This window comes from Aythya marila, assembly GCF_965140915.1.
Source record: "Aythya marila genome assembly, chromosome: 6".
Lineage (NCBI taxonomy): Eukaryota > Metazoa > Chordata > Aves > Anseriformes > Anatidae > Aythya > Aythya marila.
In genome coordinates, this window is record NC_139047.1 from 19,858,482 (window position 1) to 19,882,421 (window position 23,940).

A 23,940-nucleotide genomic window follows, 5' to 3' on the forward strand; every position below is an offset into this window, starting at 1 on the left:
AACTGGTGTCATCACTGTTTCAGTTATCTTCTGTAGCACTGGGTAAGAAATGCCTGTAACTAATGATCTACAGTACCACTGTTGGTGCAGGTATTTGATCTGCCCTGTAGTAATTTATTTTTTCTTGCACTTACTGCACGTACAGTTACTTTGCTTTGTTGCTCAGAACTCCAGCCTCAATGTAGTTTTAACTTTAAATTTTTTTCTCTTGACATAGTATTCTCATGTTTTGCTGCTGTATTTACAACTTACATTTGGTAGCAGTTTTGACTAAATATGAATACAGGCCTGTTTGTGAAATCACAGGTACACATGGTCTTGTATGTGTGAGGAAAACATTCAAGCCTGTAAAGATGTTTCCTATTATAAAAACCAAATGGATAAGATTCAACAGGTCTTACAGCGTGGGTTGAAACTACTGTGTTGTAAACTACATTGTTGTGCATGTATTACCCATGTGCCTTTGTTCGTTTTTAATTGTGTTAATCTTGAAATGATGCCTCTTCCTGGTACTTCAGGTAATCAAGGATAACGTTAAAACACTTCTAGAATTGACTGGCCCAGGAGGAACATATCTTGCCTGTTTATGTGCAGAACCTGCTTAAATGCGTATCAGTACCGATCTACAGAAACAAGTGTTACACTATGCAACTTGGCCATTTAGGGTTTCGTTAATGTTACTATTCAGTTGGGAGACCATTGCTGGTGTCTAGAAAAACTGGAGAAATGGCTGCTGTGAATGCTCCAAACTCAGTGCGGTCTGACAAGCAGGGGACAGCTCTCCAAGGCCACACTTTTGTTGCTGATTGAAATGTGGGAGGCCTGACTGAAGCTTCTTGCTTGTTAGATGGTGTTACGGTAGAGAAGCCTGTCCTGTCCTGCTTAGATCAGGGCTGTGTTACACCCCTGTTAAGCTCTTGCTAAGCTGTTGTATAGATACATGTTTTAACACGTGTTGAAGTAGTTTTAGTTTTGGACTGAACTCTAAGTTTTGTTTCATTTGTGACTAAAATTGCTGTATTGGAACATAGGAAGTTAGAAGCAGCTTCCAGAATTCCACAGTCAGCTTTGAAATCCGGTCAAACTAAAAAATTAATTACTACTGTACGTACTCTGTATGCCCAAAGGGCATTTGTCAATTCTGTGATTTTTATAATCGCATTTCTTTAATTTTGAGAACCTCCTGTATAACTGCCACTTTTACAAAATGAACAGGGAAAAAGGTGTGCCTGAGTTACATTTAATATCTGTCTGAACTGTTACTAGTTAAAAAAAAATGAAACAAAAAAACCACAATTCTGAGTAATTGGGCTTGAATTCTGTTTTTGGGAAGGTGCTATTGCTCTGCACTGTTAATAGAAGCTCTTTAAACCTTAGAGTTGTAAGTTACTGGGGAAAAAAAATGACAGCATAAAGAGATGATTAGTGTGAGTGATACCAGTTTTTATTAAAATTTCAGTAGAAATACCCTTACTGATGGGTTGAAATTCTAGGTCTGTGGTAGAGCTAATTAAGGGAAATGGATCCGAATGGCATGTTATCCTGTTAAAGAAATTAACAATCCTAGTAGGGAGAGCAGTATGATACGACCTAAGCAAGGTATCATTTGCAACATTTGCATGTTGCAGTGATGGATTTGATCTAATAGAAGCTCTTCATCAAGGGTTGGTGTTCATACAGCTGTGTTCCAGACCTTCTGTAAAGCAGAGAGCAACACTAATATGAGCCCAGATTATTAATAAAAGCATATATTCATTGCTGTGATTCTTGACGCTTCAAAAAATGCTTACCTCATTATGGCTGATATATAAGGAGAATGGACAGATGCTGTCTTGGTATGATTTTTCTGGAAAACAGCAACTGAATGATAAGTATGTATTGGCAAGACTCTGTTGGGGAGGCCACTCCACCGCAGAGTATTAACTCCTCAGTTTACCCATAGAACTGCTACAAATAAAAGCAAAAACAAAGAAAAAAACAGTGCAGCTATTTTTAATGTTGTTGAATATTACTAAAAAAATAGAGGAGAAAAGGGCATTGTCTTTTTTGCAAGGTTTGTTTGCAAGATGTTGAAAGTAAAAATTAACAGAAACACTTCCCACGAAATGTGATTTTTTGGGGGGTCAAATTTACATAATCGGAAAGTTATGCCTCCATTTGTGGTTAGTGGAATCGGAAAATGTTTTAAGAGGTGGACACTTACAGTTTCATCAGCTTTGTTTTAACACAAAACAAAAAGAAAAGACTGTGGTCAACATTTGTCAGTTACACTTAAATGCGGTTGTGCCATAAGATACGAAGAACTTCATATGATGTATATGGGTTCGCCCATCTGTTCTTTCATAGTATGGTTTTGCCATTTGTAGAGAGTTCAGGAAGCTGGATTTTGTGCTCTTAAATGAAGCTAATCTGTTAGAGAAGAGACAGGCTTTAAAAGGAACTATGGAATAGTTGTCTCATTGAGTCTTTTATGCTTCAGATGGCTGTAAACTTTTTTATAATACATGTAACTTGTATTACTTTTTTTTGGCGGCATTTAAAAGCTTACATGTGATTCATCTTAACCATTAACAAGTAATCCAACTTTGTATTGGATAGTGTTTTCCAGTTCTTAAAGCATCATAGTTCAACTTCAGAATTCATTTATGTAGTGAAATAGCCATCGTCATTCGTGAATGAGCAGATCGGTGCTGTTACTCCAATGTTGTGTTCGTAACCTCTTGACCCATTCAAAAATGTCTAGACCATGACTAACATGAAGTTGGTGAATGATGAGAACTTCTTTTGTTAGACCAGTAACTTAAATACTTAGCATTTGTCTAAGTTGTTGAAACTTAATACTGGAGGAGAGTTTCATTACCTTGAAATGCGAGTGTAGTATATCCTTAAAGACCCTGTTGAATGAGTTCTGGCTAAAAACTTGAGACAGCATAAAGAAACTGCATGATGCTGATGGTATATTCTTTGATCAGGAGGTCTTGTAATGGTATTCTTAAAGTTGTTGGGGAGAATGGGTCAAGCAGGACATCCTTGAGATTATGCTGCCCAGTGGTATTACACAGGAATTAATTTAGCTGAAAAGTGCTTCTGGCTCGAGAAGTTAAAATGATGGAAAGAACTGGAAACTTCAAGGTTTTAATCAGAACAGGCAGTTTAAGGCTAGCAGATTAGAAAGATGGACTGGAATAGTAATAGCGTGCAGGCAAAGTTCAACTTATGCTTAGCACTGAAGAGTAGCTCCGGGAGAAGACTGTTCACCTGTGCATGCACAGTTTGAATACGGTTAAGTACTATGTAAAATGAAAAGGGAAAAAAGTCAACTGAATTACAAAGCTTGTGCATCCTAACTGCTGTGTGGGAGAGCCACAGACAGCAGAGGGCAGCCGTATCTAACACAGTACAAGTTCAGTCCTTGTAGTCATGCAGGCTGTGGGAACGTTGCAAAGTTAGAAGCACCTCTAGGTCTGCAATGTTAAATGCTAAAGCCTGGTAAAATGTGTGCTGTTTATGTCATACTAAAATATAAACACCGGAGTTTTAAATACTTGGATTTTATGAAAATTGTAGATTTATGCTCATTATTTTCATGATCATTTATAACTTTTTTGAGAACTATACTCATTTTTTAGTATTGAACAGCTTAATTCCTTTTAAGTGTCTTGAATAAGCTTGGGTCTCTTTAATACCTTCATTTTCCTCTCTCTGATTGCTCCCCTGTATTCAATGTGTAAACTGTGTGTGTAGGTAAGTGTTCCTGGCAATTTTCTTAATTCGTGGCCCTGCCTTCCTCTCTCAGTTTTTCTGTCACATTCATCATCTGAGCATGATACTGTTTGTGTTTGGCTTTGAAAACAAACCAGTATCATATGTATTTAAAGCAAATTCTTTTTTTTTTTAATTTTATTTTTTATTTTTTAATAAACACGTCTGTTCTTTGACTTGTGCCGTTTTATCCATTAAATAAAAGAGACACTATTCAAGAAGCAGTAGAGAGTTAAGGAAGTCCTATGCAATTTGAAATTATCCATCTCTTTCATGCATTGTTCTTTTGTGAAAAAAAAAAAAAAAAAAAAAAAAAGTAATGATCTTGCAATTATTGACTTGAAATTTTCAGTGTAAATGATTCCAGTAGCGAGTAAAACTGGTAATTTAGAGATTTGAAACAAAATTTATGCGCTAAATGACTTAGGTGCCATTTCAGTTTTTGCAGTCCTTTCTGCTGTATTAAGGAAGAAATAAGTAGTTTTGAATTTGTATTAGTGTCTCACAGTTTTCCCTTATTGACTTGTCTCTCTGAAGGTAATTATATATGTTTCATAAACATGACATTGCACACTTCAAAGTAAACAGCTGTTTTGCAAGGGTGTGCTGGATAGCTGCTAATACGTACTTTAATTCTAACAGAAGAAGTACAGTTAATTATTGAAGACAAATAATGCGGGATCAAAATTTGATTTTGAAAGCCTAATACCGAAGTAAATGAAACATTATGATCATAATTCTAATACGAAATTTTAAATGGGATAACAACTTCTATCAGTGTTTCCATGTTTTGTGGACACCAGTTACACTTGACTTGGAATTGAAAAATTCAGTTGGAATTAAAAGTTTCTTGGATTTGAAGGATACCACAAGATTTCCTTTATCTTGTGAGATAATGTATATGTGAGAATGTTCACTGCTCATGCTTTTTCTGACTTAGGACATACAACCTGAAGTTCTGATGATGCTTTGTCTCCTCTGGCTAGGTCACTTTGGAATACTGAAATTCAAAACTTTCAGACTGAGACTTGAGAGCACAGGAGATGTGTACGCCAAATAACATGTTTGCTTCCCAGGAGCTTCTCTGTGTTCTTAATTCAAAAGGTTCTTTTCTCTTACATATGTAATATACCCACCAGAAATGCCTAAAGAAACTTCCCAGCAACAGCAAAACCTTCACTCATCTGTGTCTTCTCAATATGCTCTTTATGCAGAACCTAGATGTGGTTGTACAACATAGAGAAGCAATAACAATTAATGTGATGTAGAACATGAATTGTAACTTCGGTTAATTTTCAAGGTTCAGGGCCAGCCTTACCTATCATTTTCTGCAGGTATGAATTGTAACCCTAGGAATGTTTCCATAATGTGGAGACGTGGGTGGCATAATAGAGAATTTGAAGCTACCTGTACAGTGAAAGCTGTGATGCAGCAAACCTCCCCAGATCTTGCAAGGGGAAAGGACTTACATAGTCCTGAGTGATGGCTTGCACGTAACAGAATTTTAATTCAGAGATGAGAGTCCAAATTAGTGTCTGGCCCTGAAAGAGCAGAATTATTGCAGAATTGGTTTCTATGTCAGGTTAAAATGCTTGCTGTCAAAACAGCATCTTAGGCCTCCCTGCATTTAAAAAAAACAAACAACACAACAACAACAACAACAAAAAAAATGTTCCTGCACATAAATATAAAACATTTAGAGTTCTGTCTAACTACTTTTGCAAGTAGGGCAAAAAAAAAATCTAGAAAAGGTGCTTCCACATCAGAACTTGTATTGTGCAGAGAGGCTTAAGAGAAGGGAAAGCAAACATCAAAACAGCAATTTACTGTAGTATCTTAACACCTGGTTCTTACAGAGCAGAAATATTTGGATGTTATTTTAGAAAGGTAGTGGTACATTCCGTTAATAATGATAATCTGCATAGATATTGGTGAGGGAAAAAATAACCCTTCCCAGTTACATTTTGGGGTTTGGAGGATGTTTTGGCTTACATCAGAGTTGAAACGAAACTTCCCAACATAATGAACTCAGGGGAGCATAACAACCAACAGCGAAGGGATTGGGGTATCCACAGGCCTTTAAGACTCAGTTGAATGGTGACTTCCTCCATCTCTTGAGGAAACATCATGACTGTTGAACAGAGGATGACATATACATGGAGGAATTCAGGCTCTCTCCTGTACCTCAGATTCTTTTTGGAAAAATGTGATTACAGCGTAGATGTTCGTATGCAAAATGAATGATGATCTTTTGCATGAAAATATTTTGTAGAAAAGTGAATTCTCCAATATCTGCCTTTTACCCCAAGTGCTAAGCTGTGATTAAATTTAGAACTGTTTTAAGCAAAAGGTTTGTGCTCTGATTGGATAAATTTGATGGGAAGCTGATTTCCTTCATTGCATTGGAATGCAAATAGATGCATAGATGTGAGGATTTAAATTAGTTTATGTATCTTGGGAAACATTCAGGAAAGGTTTGAAAGAGGCCTGAAGGTAAAGTTTGTAAAACCTGATTGCTCAACAGGCTTAAGATGAGTATGGAGGGAACTGGTCTGTTTCTTAGAGAAATGCACAGAGCAAAATCTGCTAAAAAACAGAATTGTGTTCTGTAATGTCCTATTCCTCTTTTTTTCGTGTAAAAGTAACAGGAGCAAATGGCATGGTAAATTTCTTAGGTTGAATCTGTATGAAAGGTGAAGCTTTTGAGCCTTGTAATTTAAAAAAAAAAAAAAAAAAAAAGGGGGGGGGGGAAGGGGGGTATAAACAGAAAACCTACCTACCTCATCAATTACCAATTAATACTAGTACTTTAAAGAGCAATTCAGCCATCTTATCTTTAAGAAATTCTGGGGATCTGTAATAGTGGTGTCCTATCTCCTGCAAGAACCATTACACAGTTTTAGGGAAAGGTTGAAATGTACAGCATTGTTTAAGTGGTTCCTCCTTGCTTCCAGCAACAAATCAGAGTGCCTGTATTTAATGTTTACATTCCTCTTATTATGTTAAACGGCAACTGATGATCCAGTTACTTTTGAATCCATAACATAGGGCAATTGTAGTATGATGGTGTGAGAAAACAACGTTCTAGTTGGTGGTTGTTTTTTTTTTTTTTTCTTTTTTTTTTCTTGACAGTTTTATGTTCAAGCTGTCTGGAATAAACTGGACTTCTTTATGAAGTTTCTAGAGAGTAGCTGGATAGTAGGATTCTGTTGCATGTGTGTATATATATATTAAAGAAATAAGGCATGTTTAGGATTTATTTTCTGTGGCTGATAAACAGTGATGGTTTTCATTGTTTGTGTTCCACAAACCAGTGAAAAAACATGGATTCTAATGATGATTTTATAAAATTTCAGAATCACAAACGCTTGAACTTTAATTTGTTTAATCTGTTGTCTGGCAAATTTGTTCAAGTGAAGTTTTGTCTAGTTTAGTGTGAATTTTTGTAAATTTTCCATAGTTATGTGACTACACAAATTTATTTGAAGGCATTTGAAAATTAGAGTCATGGACTAATTTACTCAAGAAGCAAAGGACAGATGCTGAATTTGTTTGGAATTCTTTTTACCACTTGCGTTTGAGTTTGTACTTGCGTTTTTCAAGCTGGTTTATCCTTTGAGATTTGACTGAGGCATGTAAGTGTCATTCTACCAAGACTGTTTATTGCTGTTCCTATTAAATAGATGATCCTGTATCAGGGCATCTTTTTGAACACAGTAGAGAAGCAAAAAGTTGCTTACAAATGTGCTTGTTAGCTTCTTTTGGACTTCCTGTTGGTGTGCTTGTGTTTATCCATGTTGACAGGTTTCCTTCATGTCTTTAGTCTGTATAATTTATGGCCAGTATTAACACAGAGTATTAATCCCCTCCCTTACTGAAAGAGCTGGGGTATAACTGATGTTAATGCAAGATGCAGGGGAAAGCATCAGTTACTCCCATACTTGGGAGTTTACCAGGTAATGGTACCTGCGTGTTCTTGGCCTTTGTCAATTATCTAAGAAACTTGAGCTTTTCTTTTTTTCTTCCTCAAGTGAAGAGAGATTTAATATTGGCTTTTGTTTTTTTTTGTGAGGCTTTCCATTAATTCTTGAATCCAAAAGCTGCTATAATTTCATATGCTAAAAAAGCTACTCGAGACACTGTTTTGAAAATTCTGTAGTTTTTGCTGCCATTGCAAAGGTTGTGTGAAGTAATGACAATAAATATTTGAGAGTAATTGAGTGTAATAAATAGGAAAGTGTTCTTAAGTGTAAAATTTAACAGCATGATCTTTGTAATAACACAATAATTTTCTTGAATAAAATCTTGGAGCTTTTTGAAGCAGTAGAAAAGATAATGTCATGAAGAACAATTCTGTAAACAGTTATTCATTTTTGTAGAACTGTTTCCTTGTCTCCTCTCCAGTAAGCTTAGTGTTAATTGTATTTTTTTTTCAAAAAGCCCTTGAAATTCAGGAATAAATTAATCAGCTTTCTTGGAATAGGCAGAATATTTAGTTGAATGAACACCATATTGCTTTTCTGAGCTAATGTTTGTTTTGTGTTTCCTGCAGCCATGGTTGCGGCAGTGAGTTCTGACCACTCTTATTTTTCTGTTATAAAAGCGGTAACTGTCTTGTAGCAGGGAGCAAAGCATGTACAAAGTGCCGTGCTGGTCAAGGTGTCTTTAGGAGAAAGCCTTCCTCTGGAAGAGGGAGAAGTCTTTAGGGTCTTTCTTTTTCCAGCATCAAAGTCAAATCAGGCCTCTTACTAGGACAAACTGCAGAAAATGCGTGTTTAAATAACCAGCTTGTCATTCTCACTCTCTAGGGCATGTTGGATCGTGTATGTCTTGAATACTGTATTAGCAGATGTAGCTGAACAGCATCAGTGGTAAAATAAAACACAATTTTATCTAGAAGAAGCTAAGCTATTTGATTCCATGAGATGCAAGATCTCCAGGAGAATTTTTTTTTTTTTTTTTTTTTAATAATGATAAAGATTTTCCACTTGGGAATCTACAGCATGCAAACTGTAGAATAGCAGACTGTTACATAGCTAGGAAATAATAGGGAGCAGGATTAGGGTTCCGTGAAGGCTTCTGCAGATGTTGGAAATGGATGGCATTTACACATTTGCCTCTTTTTAAGAATTTAGGAACAAATTGCTTTTGGGATGTAAGTTACCTGTGTATGGAGCATGGTAGTGGCATCTTCTATATAACTGAAGTGTTTAGTGCTCATTAGTGCTGTGAATTTTGCTTGCACAAATGCACCTTGTTTGTCATATTTTCAGGTTACTTTTACTTTTTTTTGTGGGGCAGAGTTAAAAAATATAAATCTGGATGTGATTCTATCCCAAATATTCGGTTGCTAGAGACTTTAATGTTAAATATTAAAGCTTAAATATTTGAAATACTGGACAAATCAGGATGGCTAGTTCAGTAGTCTTTCTATTGAATGAGGAAGACAATAGATGCATAGTTATTACTCATACTGGAAAAAAAAGCTTTTAAATGTGATCTAGATGATGTGCTCTACCATGTATGAAATGCAGTAGTTTTTTCTTTATGCCTGTATTCAGTGGTATCCCACAGTATGTCCTTTTTGTTTTAAAAAATTAGCTACTGAAATAAAACACTAAATGTGTAACCAGGCCAAGTTCTTTTTTATTTTGAGTAGCTGTGAATAAGGAAGTAGAAAGATCTTAACATTCAGAAAACATTCATTCCCTTCCTTGTCCCCCTACAAAAATAAACTTGTAAAGAGATTGCAGAAGCAAAAGAATCAGTGATGAATAATAGATTCTTCTTCCCCCGCTCTCTGTAATATCTACATATAGCAAGCACTTCAGTGCCTAGAAGACAACAATTTCTTTTGCTTCCTTGTCGTATTCTGCTTTTCATCAAACTTTGGGAAAGTGGGCAGCTTCTGCATTCTGATGCTAGAGTTCTCTCTGTATCAGGCAACCTTTGAGCTAACTGTTGATGGTTAAGATTTACAGTTGCTATGTTCATTTGGTTAAGCAGACTTTCTCCCGGAAAGCGTATGCATGCTATTTTTTGTCAAGAATATTAATGATCTGTATCCTATTTTAAAAGGGCAAGGGCAAATAATTTTGTCAACAGACTAATTTATTCTTATATCTTTGTGACTCTTATGTGACTCTTATTCTGGAATAACCAGTGTACACAGTAATAACTTGTTATCTAATAATTTTGTGGTAGTTACATTTTTGTCTCTCATTGTCTAAGCATTCTGTGTTCCAGCTGATGTTCATATTGTCTCTTCCACAGCTGTGGTAATGCTGGCAATGTCTTAAGTTTTTCTTCCTACAGAGTGTATTTAGTTGCAGATTACAATGTTCTCAGCTGCGTTTGTCTTGGGTGCAGTTTAAATGCCAGTCATTCAAACCCATTTTTTATTCCCTGTGTGCTCTTCTGATTTATGTGAAATATGTTTTCTAATATGTGTTAATTTGTCTTTGTTAAGCTGAAGGCTTGCATTGTTTTCTTTATTAGCTAAAGTTATGAATCAGTTTAGTTCTGTTTTGGAAGGAGCATTTTGTTTTTTTAAAACAATAAACCCCAATTTAGAATTGTGCATTTTTTAACTTGTTTCCGTTTCCCTCTGAATTATTTACTGAGAGATAATCCTTGCATAAAGAGCCATCAATGCTGTGTATTTTGACTAAAGCTGATGGAGAAATTGCAGTTGCATGCCATGTAGAAGAACTTCCTATTTTCGTAGAAATAAAAAAAGTTTGTATTGGTTTCATGCTGTTTCAGATTTGATTTGTGGACTTGAATAAATCACTACCTTTGTCTGTGTCTTTATTTTCTTTCATAAAAATAGGAGGCCTGCAAGAAGATAAGAGAAATATATAGAACATTCTGAACTGCTTTAATGATAGGGGCCAAATGCATGCATGCTGCTTTTTAGCAGTCTTGTAATAGTATTTGAAATGATAAACCAATAGTAAAATTGCAGGTACTTATTTACAAGATTCCAAATACAACCCCTGTGATGTATTCTTGCTAGGACAAGTGCTAAGATTGTTCTTATTCCCCTTCCTTTCTCATCAAAATTAATATCCTAAGCAGTACATTCTCTGAGGCTGGTTGATACTTGTGCTCCCTTTTTCATGCTCCCTGTGATCACACTGCCCTCACACAAGAAAGAGAACCTGCATCAGGATCTCAGAAGGGTGTTCCGACTACTTAGTCATAATGCAAGAATTTATTAATGACTTACGGCTATTCTGCTTCACAAAAGAAAGGTGAGAACAAGAGCTCTTGTCCAAAGAGATGACGTTTCATTGAGGAATGGAATCTGATCTGTTCCAATACAATGATAAATGACCTTCCATTAGTTTTCTTACAAGCAACCATTATAAGGTATAAGGTCTGTCTTAAGTGATGCTGGCCTAGAAGCAAAGTTAATTTCTGAAGTGCTGGATGAACAGGTAAGAAAACTCCACAGTCTGGATCTTAATGAGAATATGGAATTCAAGCTACCTGTAGTACTAATGGTTAATGTCACTTGAAGACAAATGCCCATTCTCATGCTGCTGGGTTTCTCTGCAAATTTCATCACCAACACAAGAAAGACTGGAGAGTTGGGCTGAAGTCCACTGACTGTTTTAGACTTGCAGATGAATATCTACAGACATGTCATCTTTCCAGCAGTTTGAATCGTGAATTTACAATCACGGCAAACTGTGGATTCAGTTGCCAAATATATCTTTAGTCTTGACACCCAAATTCCCACCTTCTTCCCCCTCCCACTGTACAAATGAAGAATATGGTGCATTGTTTTCAGGATAGTTCATATGAGTCAAATGTTACAATTTATTTTTGTAAGATAAAACTAGAAGAAAATAGTTCTGTCTCATCACTCAAGGGTAAAGTGTCATTGAATCTCATCAAAAGTTTTGATAAACAGGACACAATCTGGGCTTGCTTGCTTTCTTGATCACTGTATGGCATCCTTTGAGAGCTACGCAGTACTCATCCCTAAGTTACGTCTTCGAACCATACTTGTCTTAGGTACTTAAGCTTTCTTCTGCCTTGTCTTCAGGTAAATTTTCCCCTACATATAGAGGATAGAGGTTCCGTTCCCCCGCCTAGAAGTTAGGATGAGTGCTCTGTCTTGCATACACTTGATGTTACTCATTTTCATTAGTTTCCTGTAACGCTTCATTTTGAAGGCAGAAAAGCTCTACTGTCTGTATTTAAGTTTATCTTCAACATGCATTTCAGAAAACAAAAAACACTTCTGTTGAGCAGGAGCTGGGAGTTAAGATCTGTCAGAAATAGAAGAGATTCTCTAAGTGGGATTTGAGATGTCCTGAGAGAGGTGTTCTTGTTTCACTGTCTCTGTGAATTTGGGTAGGAATATCCTTGCTGTTTGAAAATATCTTGATGTTATTGCTGTCAGTTTGTGTGATCTCTTCAGATCTGCTGCTGTCTCTACCATTTTTTCCAGAGTTTCTTGCAGTGACCAAGTGAAGCTGAGATTATTGGCAAAGCATAGGTGGATACTTTTTGCAGTGGTGAACATAGGTTTCTGTAGCCTTCCATTTGTAGCCATCCAGTTTATATTTTTCTGATAACAATTGAGTGTTAAGTAGCCCATCAGGTCCCCACAAACTCTCATAATCACTTCTGTGTAGTGATTTTTTGTTGGCCCGTTGCACTGTTTTTTCATTAACTTTTACAAGCTGAAGCATTTCAAAGAAGGTCATGCTGCCAACTGCCATAGGAAAGAATCTGTAAGCTTTCCCATAAGGGGCTGCAGTTTGATGGGATAAAATGGGATAATCTTTTCCTCCTTCTCCCTCAGTGGGCGGTACCTGAATATTTTTGCTACAGATGTGCGGTACCTGTGGCACAGATTCCTGCTGTTGTATTGTGGAATGTGAATGCTGAACAAGCTACAGTTAGTACATGTCTGTGTTCTTCAGCAAAGTGCTTCTCTCTATTACACAACCATTTTGTAAATTGAAAGGAAATGATCATAACACAAAGCTGTGGAAGAATGTTGTCTAGAAAAATATCTGCTTTGTTACCAGTTCGATTAAGATGCATTTCAAACATAATTATAGCAATGGGGCCAGTAGGTAATTGTTTATCTCTGTTCCTTTTTCTTCATTTTCCTCTGCTGGTAGGCCTGTTATAATTGCCCTTAGTGTACATGCTAGAGAAAAGCATTTTCTGTGTTTTTTGTTCTGTAGTCCTGTAAGCAAGAAAAGAATATAGAGCTATACCGGACTGATGAACATTTCAAGAGTAATCTAAGTGTCAGAAAGACTTCATTATGAGGTAGTGAAAAATCTTCTGAAGATTGTAGCATAGGCACTTGATGTACCTTATAAAAATATGCTTGCTTTCATCATCCATGTTGTTTCATGAGATGGTTAAAAACAGGTTAAAGATTATGTTGTGTCCTTGTAAATCAGGACTTGGGAGAGCACAAAAGACAGATCTTTGGTGCCCAAAGACAAGTGTTTAAGAACAAGTGGTAAAATTGATTTCATTTATCCTGTAGGATAAATGGTATGATCACTGTGTTATGAACTGTATGAACATTGCAATGGCTGCTGCCCCCCTCCCTGATTCATATATCTAATGTGGTGCTACTACGGTGTCCAAACTCTGTAATTGTCGTTACAATGCTATTACATAAAATTTCAAAGAAAAAAAAAAGACAAGTGTTTTTTTCACAGGTTGGTGGGCTGAGTCAGCTCACTGTGCAGCCACACTGGTTCCAGGATGGAGGTATAGGATTGTGCAACGCTGGTGGATGTCCCCTGACTGTGACTTCCCATAGTAACAAACTCTTAGATTATCTTGACTGCCATATCTTTGCCCTCTAAGGTCCTTCTCTGGCTGCTGCTCCAAATTCAAAGACTGAAAAGCTTTGGGTGCATAATGTACATTTTAGTCCTTTACATTTTGTGTTGTATTTTATTCCATTGCCTTTTTTTTTTTTATTCAAATACAAGTTGAAGATAGCTGTTTCCTAAAGTACTTCATATCTGTATGCATTTTAACAAATGTGCAATGAGAAAGACAATAGAAAATCTGAATAGAAACAGCTCTACTAGTATTAAAAGTCTGTTGATTCGTATGTATTACAACAGAAACTTAAGCTAATATATTTTCATCCACTACGTGATATTAGCTACATGGGTTTATGATGGGAGAAGAGACAATCGATTTGCTCATATGGTGTGCCTCTCTTACTCTGAGCCACACCTAAGATACATGCCTTCCTTATATGACTGAATCTTTGTGGCTTTTAACAGAACTGAGACTGAGAAAAGCCACTCTTAATAAAAAAAAATTCCACAACTTCATTTCTAAGAGAATGCAAATGTTAAGCAGCTACCAAAAAAAAAAAAAAAAAAAAAAGGTGTGGTAGACAACAACTTTGCGTTTTTGAAGGCTGAATAAGGTTGGGGACTTTACTATAGCAGAAATTAGGATTTCCTGTGAATGTGTGCTGGTAGGAATCAGTCTGAGCAAAGTACAAGTCTAGACTTTTGTTTTTCTGCCTTTAGACACCTTTCAAGAAAATCATTTAATCTAACACAATACTTTATTTTGAAGTAACTTACTTTCTTTTCCTTGAGCCATTTGTTTATTGCTTATTAAAAGGCAATCTATTTAAAATCTTGTAAAAAAGATCAGTAAAAAAAAATCAGTAAAGCTTTCTGCTATAACTCTGCTAGCATCATTAAGCTCCATTAAAATCATTCTAGTTAGAATAAGTCTTCTGAACAACTGAAAATGGATGCAGAAGAGATTTTGATCAGTGCATGTAGTATGTGAATGTCTCTGTAAAACATTCTTTTCTTTTTGAAAAACATGTTTTTGATGGTGGTTGATGTCCTCTCATAGGTTAGTATATAGTTGTTGGGGAAAATGCTTGTGCAATTGCACAGACTACATCAGGGCTGTTCCTTGTAGGACAATAAATGATAACGGCAAGTGCCAGGCAAATTGCCTGCTCTGAGTTCCCTTGTTTCCCTGGTCATGTGGACAGCAAGAACCCACTGATTGTGCAGCTGTAGCTAAAACTAGTGCATTAGGAGCCTGGTATTGGAAACAGGAAAGGTAATGCAGAATTTGTCCTTAAGCAACGGAGCAGGATATTCCTCTGATGGTCTGTACAGTTTTCTGCATTAAATCCACTTTTAATGGATTGTGCAGGAGAGAAACTAAGGGAGGAATATGAAATGACCAGAGATGTCAGGTATTCGATTATGCTAGGAACTCCTCCTATAAACTAAACAAAAGTGTATAGAATAATAATCATGAAGAGCTGTTGATTAACCAGAACATCAGTGACGACAAAAGATGTCTGTGTAATGGAGAGCACTTAATACTTTTGTAGGTTAGACGAGTACCGGGTTCCAGTGGTCACCTCCATAAAACAGAGGATGGAGACTGGGAATGGAGTGATGATGAAATGGATGAGAAGAGTGAGGAAGGCAAAGCTGCTGTTTCTCAGGAAAAGGTAACTTTTGTTTGTGTCAAGACATTTGTACTTTGCAAGGTATTCTGCCTTAATGTTAATTGTTAGTGTTTCTGGATCTTTAATGCATTAAACTGGATAGTTCATATTTGACTGCATTTGTTTTCCAGTCACGAAGAGTAAAAGAAGAGGAGAACATGGAGGTAAAAATGTCTCTTTCATTTTTTTTTCTTCCTAGTGTGTGAGTGAAGGGATTTTTCCTTCAATTTCTGTTGTTAAAAATGTGGATTGAGGGGGGAGTGTTGTTGATTTGGTTCTGCAGCTTTGTACGGCAAGTACTTGTGAGGATAGAGCTGCATGCAGCTGGGCCTGTAGCAATTAATTTGAGTACACATTGGATGAAATAGATAGGAAATTCAAAGTGATGTTATTTTTGTGCCCAGGAGAACTGGTTAAGATAAGTAATTTGGCCATTTTTAATGAGTCCTCCTAACTGGATTACACTAATTGCTGTCTTTTTGTCAGAATGATGATGGTTGTTTCGGAGTAGCTAGAAGATGTCCAAATAATTTTTCATTCTCAGGATTTGTATCACAATGTGTAGCTTCTAATTAAAATTCTTGATACTGTATGAAGTAAAATAGTTCAGTACTGTGGAATAGTAGATTAATTCAGAGTAATAAAATACCATACTGAGTTTCATGGCCTTGTGCTGAGAGTGTAGGAAGCATCAGTGCTGTAAATAATGGGTTAAGAAGTTTACCCGTTACAGCCAAAGTGGTGATCTTTTTAAAAATGTCTGTTCCATGGGTGGTGACACTTGTCACTTCACCTTCAATTTTGTATTTTCTGATTTTCATGGTGTCACAGAAATCTGCAAAAAGAGTTGCTGGTTTGGTCCTGTTTGCTCCTGTGATGCCCCCAGTGTTTCAGTGTTTACAGCTAGTTTACATGCTGCTTTGGTACCTGTTGAACTTGCCATTAAGGGCTGAGATGTCTTGGGGCCTGTGTGCTGTTCCTCATGCTTCTCTTGCTCCCAAAAAACTTGGGGATTGCCTCACCCTGGAGTTTACTCTGGGATTTCAAATCAACATGTAATTAAAATTGGGCTTCAAGTGCCAGAGTCAGTTTATAGAGGGAAGACCTTGATTGCACTGAGTAGTTTTACATGCCTGTTGGTTGTATCACTTGAAGATCATTTTGGGGATCATTTATACTCCTTCATTCTTTTAAAAACACTTGTAAGCTTTAATGTCTTGTATTAGTGAAGTCTTGGAAATGGTTTCCCATAATTGCAGCACATATGGAAGTGGTCAGTCTAGCTCTGATGATGATCTCTGAAGCATGGCCTCCACAGGGGAAGCAGATTTCAACAGGCCACACCTCAAAGGCATTGCTCTGGTCACTGACTGCTACCTATTGTATTGATAGGAATGGTTTCTCAGAGCAGTTACCTCTGTCTGATGTTGCTTTTTGAAGGAGTGGTGAGCAGATCCCCATTATGTCATCTGGGTGAAGGAAAAAAAAAAAGTTCTGTTGGCTTTTGATTTCATAAATGTTCCAGAAAATGCCCGCAGACTTGTGCAGGTTGCCACTATTGTTGTGTCTCTGTTCATTGTTGATGGACTACATGCTCCTGTAAGTGGACATAACAGACCTGTTAAAGATGCAGATATAAGAGTACTAGTTTATATTAATGGAAGAAAGTTAATGGAGCTAGAAAAAAAAAATCTGTTCCAATTCTAGTAATCAAATAATTTTCCAAATATTCATTAATTTTTGTTTAAAATACATAGATCATTGAAATCTCGTATATCTCAGATCTCATATAACGTATTAAAAATGTAGCTTTAATGTGAAAAACTGCTGGAAAAGAATCAAATGAGGTTTGTGATGCACATCGTTAAATTGTTTTGGGAGGACTTGATTGTAACTTTAAACGAATTTCTGGGAGTGGTGACAGTGTGCCAAGTTGTGTATGGAATCATGGTAGGATAGAGGACCCTTAGGTACTCTGCATGTAGAATGCTTGAGACTTGATATAAATGCTAGTGGAGGGCTGGGCAGGGTATTACAGTCTGTGAGGTAGGAGTGATAGTGTGAAAGATATCTGTATTCATGATTTCTCTGAAAGCTGTTCTCCAAGCTGTGATGCCTGCTTTGATACGCTACTTGTACTTAGCGGGTGGGTAGACTTGAGGAATCAAAATTGCTATACAGAAATAATGGGAATAGTAACTTGATACTCTCACTGTGCAATTATTATTTAATAGATTACTTGAGTTTTGATGCAAGGTAGATTAAAAGTTCTTACTCTTTGTGCTTTAATATAGGCCTTGCCATTTGTATCTCTGTAATTCAAATACAGCAGTTTTACTGGTATCAGCTATATTTTAGACTGTTACTGAATGTGTTTAAAAAGCCTTTTGAGAGTTTGGGGATGTGTAAAATATTCTCTGAAGTCAGACTGTTAGCATGGCAAGTGTTTCAGGACTTTTTTTTCTTTGGCATCTATTATAACACGTTTTGCTTTTTTTCTTTAATAGTCTCAGCCTGCTGTTAGTGATGAATATAGTGAAGTTCCATGTGCAGTGAATCTTGTCTTAAGATTAAGGTAAGAGATTCTTCTATTTATTTTAACATTCCTTGTAAGGTGACTATATTATTCTTGATCTCCCTCATTACTTTCATAATATTAACATAAAATAAGTGTTAACCTCTTTAATCTCCCAGTATGACCAGTATGAATAGTATTTCTGTGACTAATTGCTGTCTTTTAATTGCTTACTGAAATAGAGTAAAATGAAAAGCAGAATATGAATGTGGCTTCAGGCTAAATGTATCCTTCATTAAGTATTTTCTTTCTTTTTTTCCTTTGCAATGCAGGATCACAGTGAGAGATTTTTAATGAGTTTCTTTCACACTTCAGCAGTCAGCCTCTGACAGAAATAAACCATAGCTATATTACAAGTTGCTACTCAAAAAACATTTTTCACTGGCAAGTTTGATCAGCCACTGTAGAGAAATGACAGATATTTTAGGAAATGGATACAAATATGTTGTCTGACTTTAAATTTAATAGGTGGTTAAAATGAGTCACTTTTCATTAAAATTAATTTACAACTAAGATTTGATAATGTTTAATTATGCAGTTTAATTCTTGGATAGAAGCGTTTGTTGTAACGAAAAATTAGATAGCTTTTTCTTTATTTATAACTATTTTCCTTAAAAGGCTAACTTGGTTAAAAAAACTTGTTGTCACTCACTTTAAAACTTGTTTTCAGCCTGTTTGTTTTGACAAGTGATTACAATATTTCACAGATACTCTAAACACTTATATAGGTAGAAGTAAATGTTATTTAAACACAAATAGAGAAATATTTACAAAATTATGACCAGTATATTAGCAAAAATTAGCAGATGAATGTACAACAAGTAGCTTTAAAACAGTAACATTCAAAACTGTTAATAATCACAAAAAATACACAGTACAGAATGAGTGTCAAGTTTCCAAACCTATTATCTCCCCTTTTCTTTGACTACTTTCCTAGTGACAGCTGCAAAAAGTTGTTTGGCTGCCAAAGGTTTTTACTGAAGGGAAGAGTAATAAATTTTATTGTGGGGAGAGAAAATACTTCAACATTATTTGGAATTGGTTTAGTTGTCCAATTTACATAACAGCCCAGTTATGCTATCAATACTCTTTTTCGTCTTTCTGCTGACATACAGGTAGATGAAACCATTTACAAAACAGACCAATTGATATTGCCACATGGAAGTACCAGTGAGGAGACTGGGTATTTTTGAAAGTATGCTGAAACCTGTAGAGTGATAAGCTTCTACCCAGTTACCTGCAATGTTGACATATCCAAAGGGCAAACATTTTAACACAGTCTAAGGGTAGAGATTATGCTTTCAGTTTTACTTGTAGCTCTTAAGCCAGAATTCAAGGAGTGATCATGAAAGACCTGAGTTTCCAAACTCTTTGTGATGAACTTCTTTTTTTTTTAAAGAATATTCCTAATTTATGGGTGAAAAAATTCCTACCTCCCCATTCTCCCTAAAAGCAATTCTGAATAACTGTAGTAACTAGGGTTACGATTACGAATGTTTCTTCGCTGTCTACCATTAAACACGTAAACAAGAATTTAGCTTTTAGAAACCAGAAAGCTTCTCTTAAAGAAAATAGTCTTCAACAGGAGACACCCTCAGGGGCCTGGGAGCGCTCTTGACTGTGTCTTGGAAAAACAAAAACCCGATGCAGAATTTTGCAGATTGAGCTTTGCTAATTTTGGCTGACCTATATTCTGAGGCAGAATGCTCTCCTGTGCACATTCCTGGCCCCACGAGAGCTCTGGCTGTGTCCTGCCTCGGTGGTAGGAAGTGGGATGAATCATATATCCTTGCAGTGTTTGTCTGGATTTCCTTCTGATGGAAATCTAAGCATGTGAGTAGGGTCAGAGCTGGCACATGTGTGTAGGGGGTGTGTGTTGGTACATGCAGTTAAAAGGTTTTTCATCTTTGGCTTTATTGTAGACACATTAATAGTGGCCCTGGCCTGTCAGTGAGTGGTTGCACCTAAGTAGAGAACTTACCAGTTTTTCTCTTTTGAGGTTGGTATATCAGCAGTGAGCTAATTTAGGAAACCAGCTATGGGGAAAGCTCTGAAAAGTAGTGGTTGTGGTAATGGAATTGTGGATGTAGTATTAGGATTATTCTTTCCTACCCTCAAAGAGTCCTGAAATTTGGACCTTATCACTCTGCTAATGAAAGAACAGGATGAGTTTGAGGCTGGCATCCTTGTGAATTATTGACAAGCCTGTATTGCACCAAGCAATGTACATGACAAACTAAGAGACACTGGGAAGCCAGTAGTGTTTAGTATATTAGTGCTTGAACTAATTTTTGAATGTTTTGCACTAATTCAACTGTTTTATTTTGTTACCGGAGGGGTTTCTTCATTTAAAAAATAAAAAATAAAAATTACATATCATAGGATGTAGCCTGGAGGCCCTCAGTTATGATCAGTTAGTCCTGGGTTAGCACCTTTTTGCTTCCCAGCTGTCCTGATGCTACAATTATTGTGGGGTGATTGAGCTTACATTTACAGTAGCTGTATATGAGGAAAGATGCTGTGGCCCCTAAGTGTTCTCCTTTGTTTTAATCACTGAGCAAACTTTTTTTGAGCATCTGAAAGAAAAATAATATGATAGTTTTGGCATTTGTAGCTAATAAAATCTGGGTAGATGACTTGCTTTGTATCACACGGCATTCCCTCAGGATCGTAATGTAGTAAACAGCTAATACACTCACAGGGATTTCTGTATTTATCCACCTCCAGCGCAGGCTTTAAACTGTTCTGCTGATGTCTTTTGGTGAATTGATCATTAAGTCATATAGCTGATAGAGACTTGAGCACATCAGAGTATTTTTATGGGATTTGTTAAAATGAACCATAAGTTGTGAACCATGTTATTATGAAGCAAGTTAGCTACAGTATGAGGATAGAAACAATTTCCTGTGATGCTTCATCTACCACTATTATATAGCTTTTAAAGGATGCCTTGGTATTCAGATAAACATTGTGAACATTAGATGCCAGATCTGAAGACTCAAAACTCTCAGCATATTATCCAAAATGTTGGAAGCTTTTTCTTTTAAAATAATTCGCTGGAGGCAATCAAATTATATAAACTGCAGTAGCTTGATGAGTTCAGAACACACTGGTTTTAGATGCTGTAAATTACTGTAAAAAAAAAAAAAAAAAAAAAAGTTAAGTACTGATGTGGGTAAAAATGTAAATACCAGCAAAATACAAGAGGAATGAATTACGGGGCCAGAGTAGGGGGTGAGACTGAGAGAGGAAGGGCACTAAACATGGCAAGGGAAGGCTCAAGAAGGTCTTATCTTGTTGCTGTTTTCCTTTTGTTTCCCTGAAGAGAGGGGCTGTGGGGTAAGGTGACTGACAGCAGCAAAAGGTGAGCATCTCAAATGTGAACGAACTCTTCCTGTGTGATGGAGGCTGGCTGGGCAAGGATTTGAGGAGAAAAGGCATTTTTCCCAGTGTCCTTGGACAAGAAAGGGCTTAAGGGATGGTGGGGAGGAAACTGATGGCTATAGTATTGCTGACTCTTTTTGGCTGGGGAACTATCTTAGTTTGCAGAGAATTTGTGATAGAAGCCTAAGTGACCATTTAGGGCCTTACAGGAGAAGTAATTTCAGATGGGGGTTGAGAGTCTTGGGAGATGGATGACCTTTGGCAGGAAGGAAAAAAGGAACTGCTCTTCTGACTTTTTTTTTTTTTTTTCCCTTCTAAAGGATGCAGCTATGCTACACCAAAAATATCAAATGTTAGATGATAATACTGTGGAAAAAAATACAAAACTGTTCCAAAAAGGTTAATAGTATATGCAAAAATTTTAAATTACCCTCCTAAAGGAGGAAATTTGGCAGAAAAATTGGTGAATTTCAGTAATTCTTTTACTGGCTGGTCAAGTTCTGTCATTTTTTTCCAAACAGCAGGGTTGGACTTACTCAGTAACTGAGTAGCGAATGCCAAACTAGCACCAGCCTCTGTTTAGTGCAAATGGCATGTTGTGGATGAGAACTGTAACTTCATCCTGAAATGATCTTTACAGAATCCCATGGCATCCTTTGTAGGAGTGGTGGTATTTAATTCTGTTAGTCTGGGTAATTTCCAACTTGAGTATCTGACTTCTCTACCCTAAACTTGTATTTAATTCCTTTTTATTTGAGAAGGCAGCTTTTTTGTTGGGGCTAACTTAGAAAAATATTCTCTGTTGTGAGAGTTCAGGTAGCATAATGAATTTAAAGTTTGCTCTGACCAATTGATGGTTCACTTGCATCTTCACTTGCAGATGGCATTTTTGCAATTTATTTTCTATCTTTTGCACCATTGTAGCTTGGAGTATTTTTGTCTAGAAGTGAAATTAGCAGCAGTGCTTTAAGTAATGCAGTACAAAGCTTGTGAAAGGCTGTGTTGTTCAAAACTTAATTTTGACCATTAGTATTTTAAAGTTCAGCTTTTAATTAAGAGACTGTGTTTGGCTTTTGCAATGAACTGAAAAAAAAAACGGTTCTCAGATACTGCCTGATCTGTTGCCATAATCCGAACTGCAAACCCAAACTGTGTATGGTTATGTTGAAATGTTGATGCTGCTTTATCCTCTGCTTCACAGAGGAAGGGGAATTTGGTACTGGGGAGGAATGAAATTCGCATTCCAAGTATCCTCTCAGGAGGCTGCACATGCCGTGTGTCTCAGCAGAGGACCCTGGCAGGAGGTTTAAGGCAATTCTCTGTGATTCAGTCCGCTGCTGTGACTGGGTAAAGGGGAGTGGAGAGAAGATGCCACCTTTCACTTGAAATTTCCAGTCTAACCACTGTGTTGTTACAGTTACAGATTTGGGAAGGTCACTGTCTGAAGATTTGACTATTTAGATTAATAACAGAGACATTTTGTGTTAAATTAGGAGACTTGTTAATGGTTAATAGTTAAGAATTGCAAATTATCTGAAGCAATCTAAGATGGTTAAATTAGCTCCTATGACAGGAAGATAATTTACTGACTGTAATTTAGAATGTCCCAGGACCTAATTTAATACAGTTCCTGCGCACCAGATGAATTAAGCCTGTGGAAGAACAAAAGGGACAAATGGAAATTTTTTTACTCAAGGCGCTGGCAAATGGAATAGTTCAGTTATATTACTGAATGTCTTATTGAAAACAGTGTGTAGAGAAAATGCTAAGGCAGAATTGCCTGTAATAATACTTTGATAATTCGTGTTATTTACAGATAAATGTTAGTGTGTATTTTTAACAAAAACATTTTTTCGGTTAATGTAGCTGGTTTGTCACACTGTATATGATCTCTGGGTTTTCCTGTACCTTGCACACTGTATGTGGTTTTAATCATTTCTTGCCTGTCACACCTAATCTCAAAAATTTCAGAGAGGAACATCAAGGATTATCAAAGGTTTGCAGAGGAATAATTCCATGAAAGCTGAAGGGAAATTTCTATATCTATATATAGTAAAAATATATAATGTGTAGAACATAATGGCACAAAGCCTGAAAGCAGGGGTTGGTTATTCATTATCTCAGTACAGAAACTGGAGGAATGAGAGGAAACTGGCTGATGACTATGTTTAAACTAATAAAAGGAGAAGGAAAAAAACATCACACAAGGTGCACTTAAACTTTGAAACTCCTTGCCCCAAGATGTTGAAGAAAAATTCGTGAGGGTTATGAAATGCTTAGAAACCACATCAATTTGAGGTAGTTCTTGAAAGACAAATGCTTTGTGGCTGGGGCAGTAGTTGTAGTAAGAATTGCCATGTCCCAATTCTGCATTGTTTCTTAGGCACCCACTCTGACTGCTGTCAGAAATACGAGTACTTGGCTGCAGATACCTAGCAGAGCTCCTTTTGTGTTGTTAATATTAAAGTTTGAAGCTTAATTTTTAGGAAAAAAAATATCTAAATAAGCAAAACAAAACCCAGAATCTTTTCTGCCAAGATCCAGAATGAGTCTATAATTGACCCAACATAATCAAGAATTCTTAATTCTTTTTTGTGTGTGTGTATTTTTTTGTTTTGTTTTGGTAGTACAGTTTCTAGCTTTTCTAGTGTTGAAACTTTTATTCTAGGCTCTTTTGTAAGAAGTGGGGCTGATGTGTATCCTTCACCAAGGACAGGTATTT

At 36.6% G+C, this 23,940-nt stretch overlaps 1 protein-coding gene across 2 annotated transcripts in view; it reads left to right on the top strand.

Moving 5' to 3' along the window:
• The window catches only part of STK39 (serine/threonine kinase 39), an 89,124-nt gene that overhangs the window by 32,488 nt on the left and 32,696 nt on the right, over positions 1–23,940 (top strand). For both annotated transcript variants that reach the window (XM_082763046.1, XM_082763047.1), the window contains exons 11-13: positions 15,140–15,262; positions 15,391–15,423; positions 17,767–17,834. In XM_082763046.1, coding sequence (XP_082619172.1) covers positions 15,140–15,262; positions 15,391–15,423; positions 17,767–17,834 — 224 coding nt within the window. The remainder of the gene's footprint in view (positions 1–15,139; positions 15,263–15,390; positions 15,424–17,766; positions 17,835–23,940) is intronic.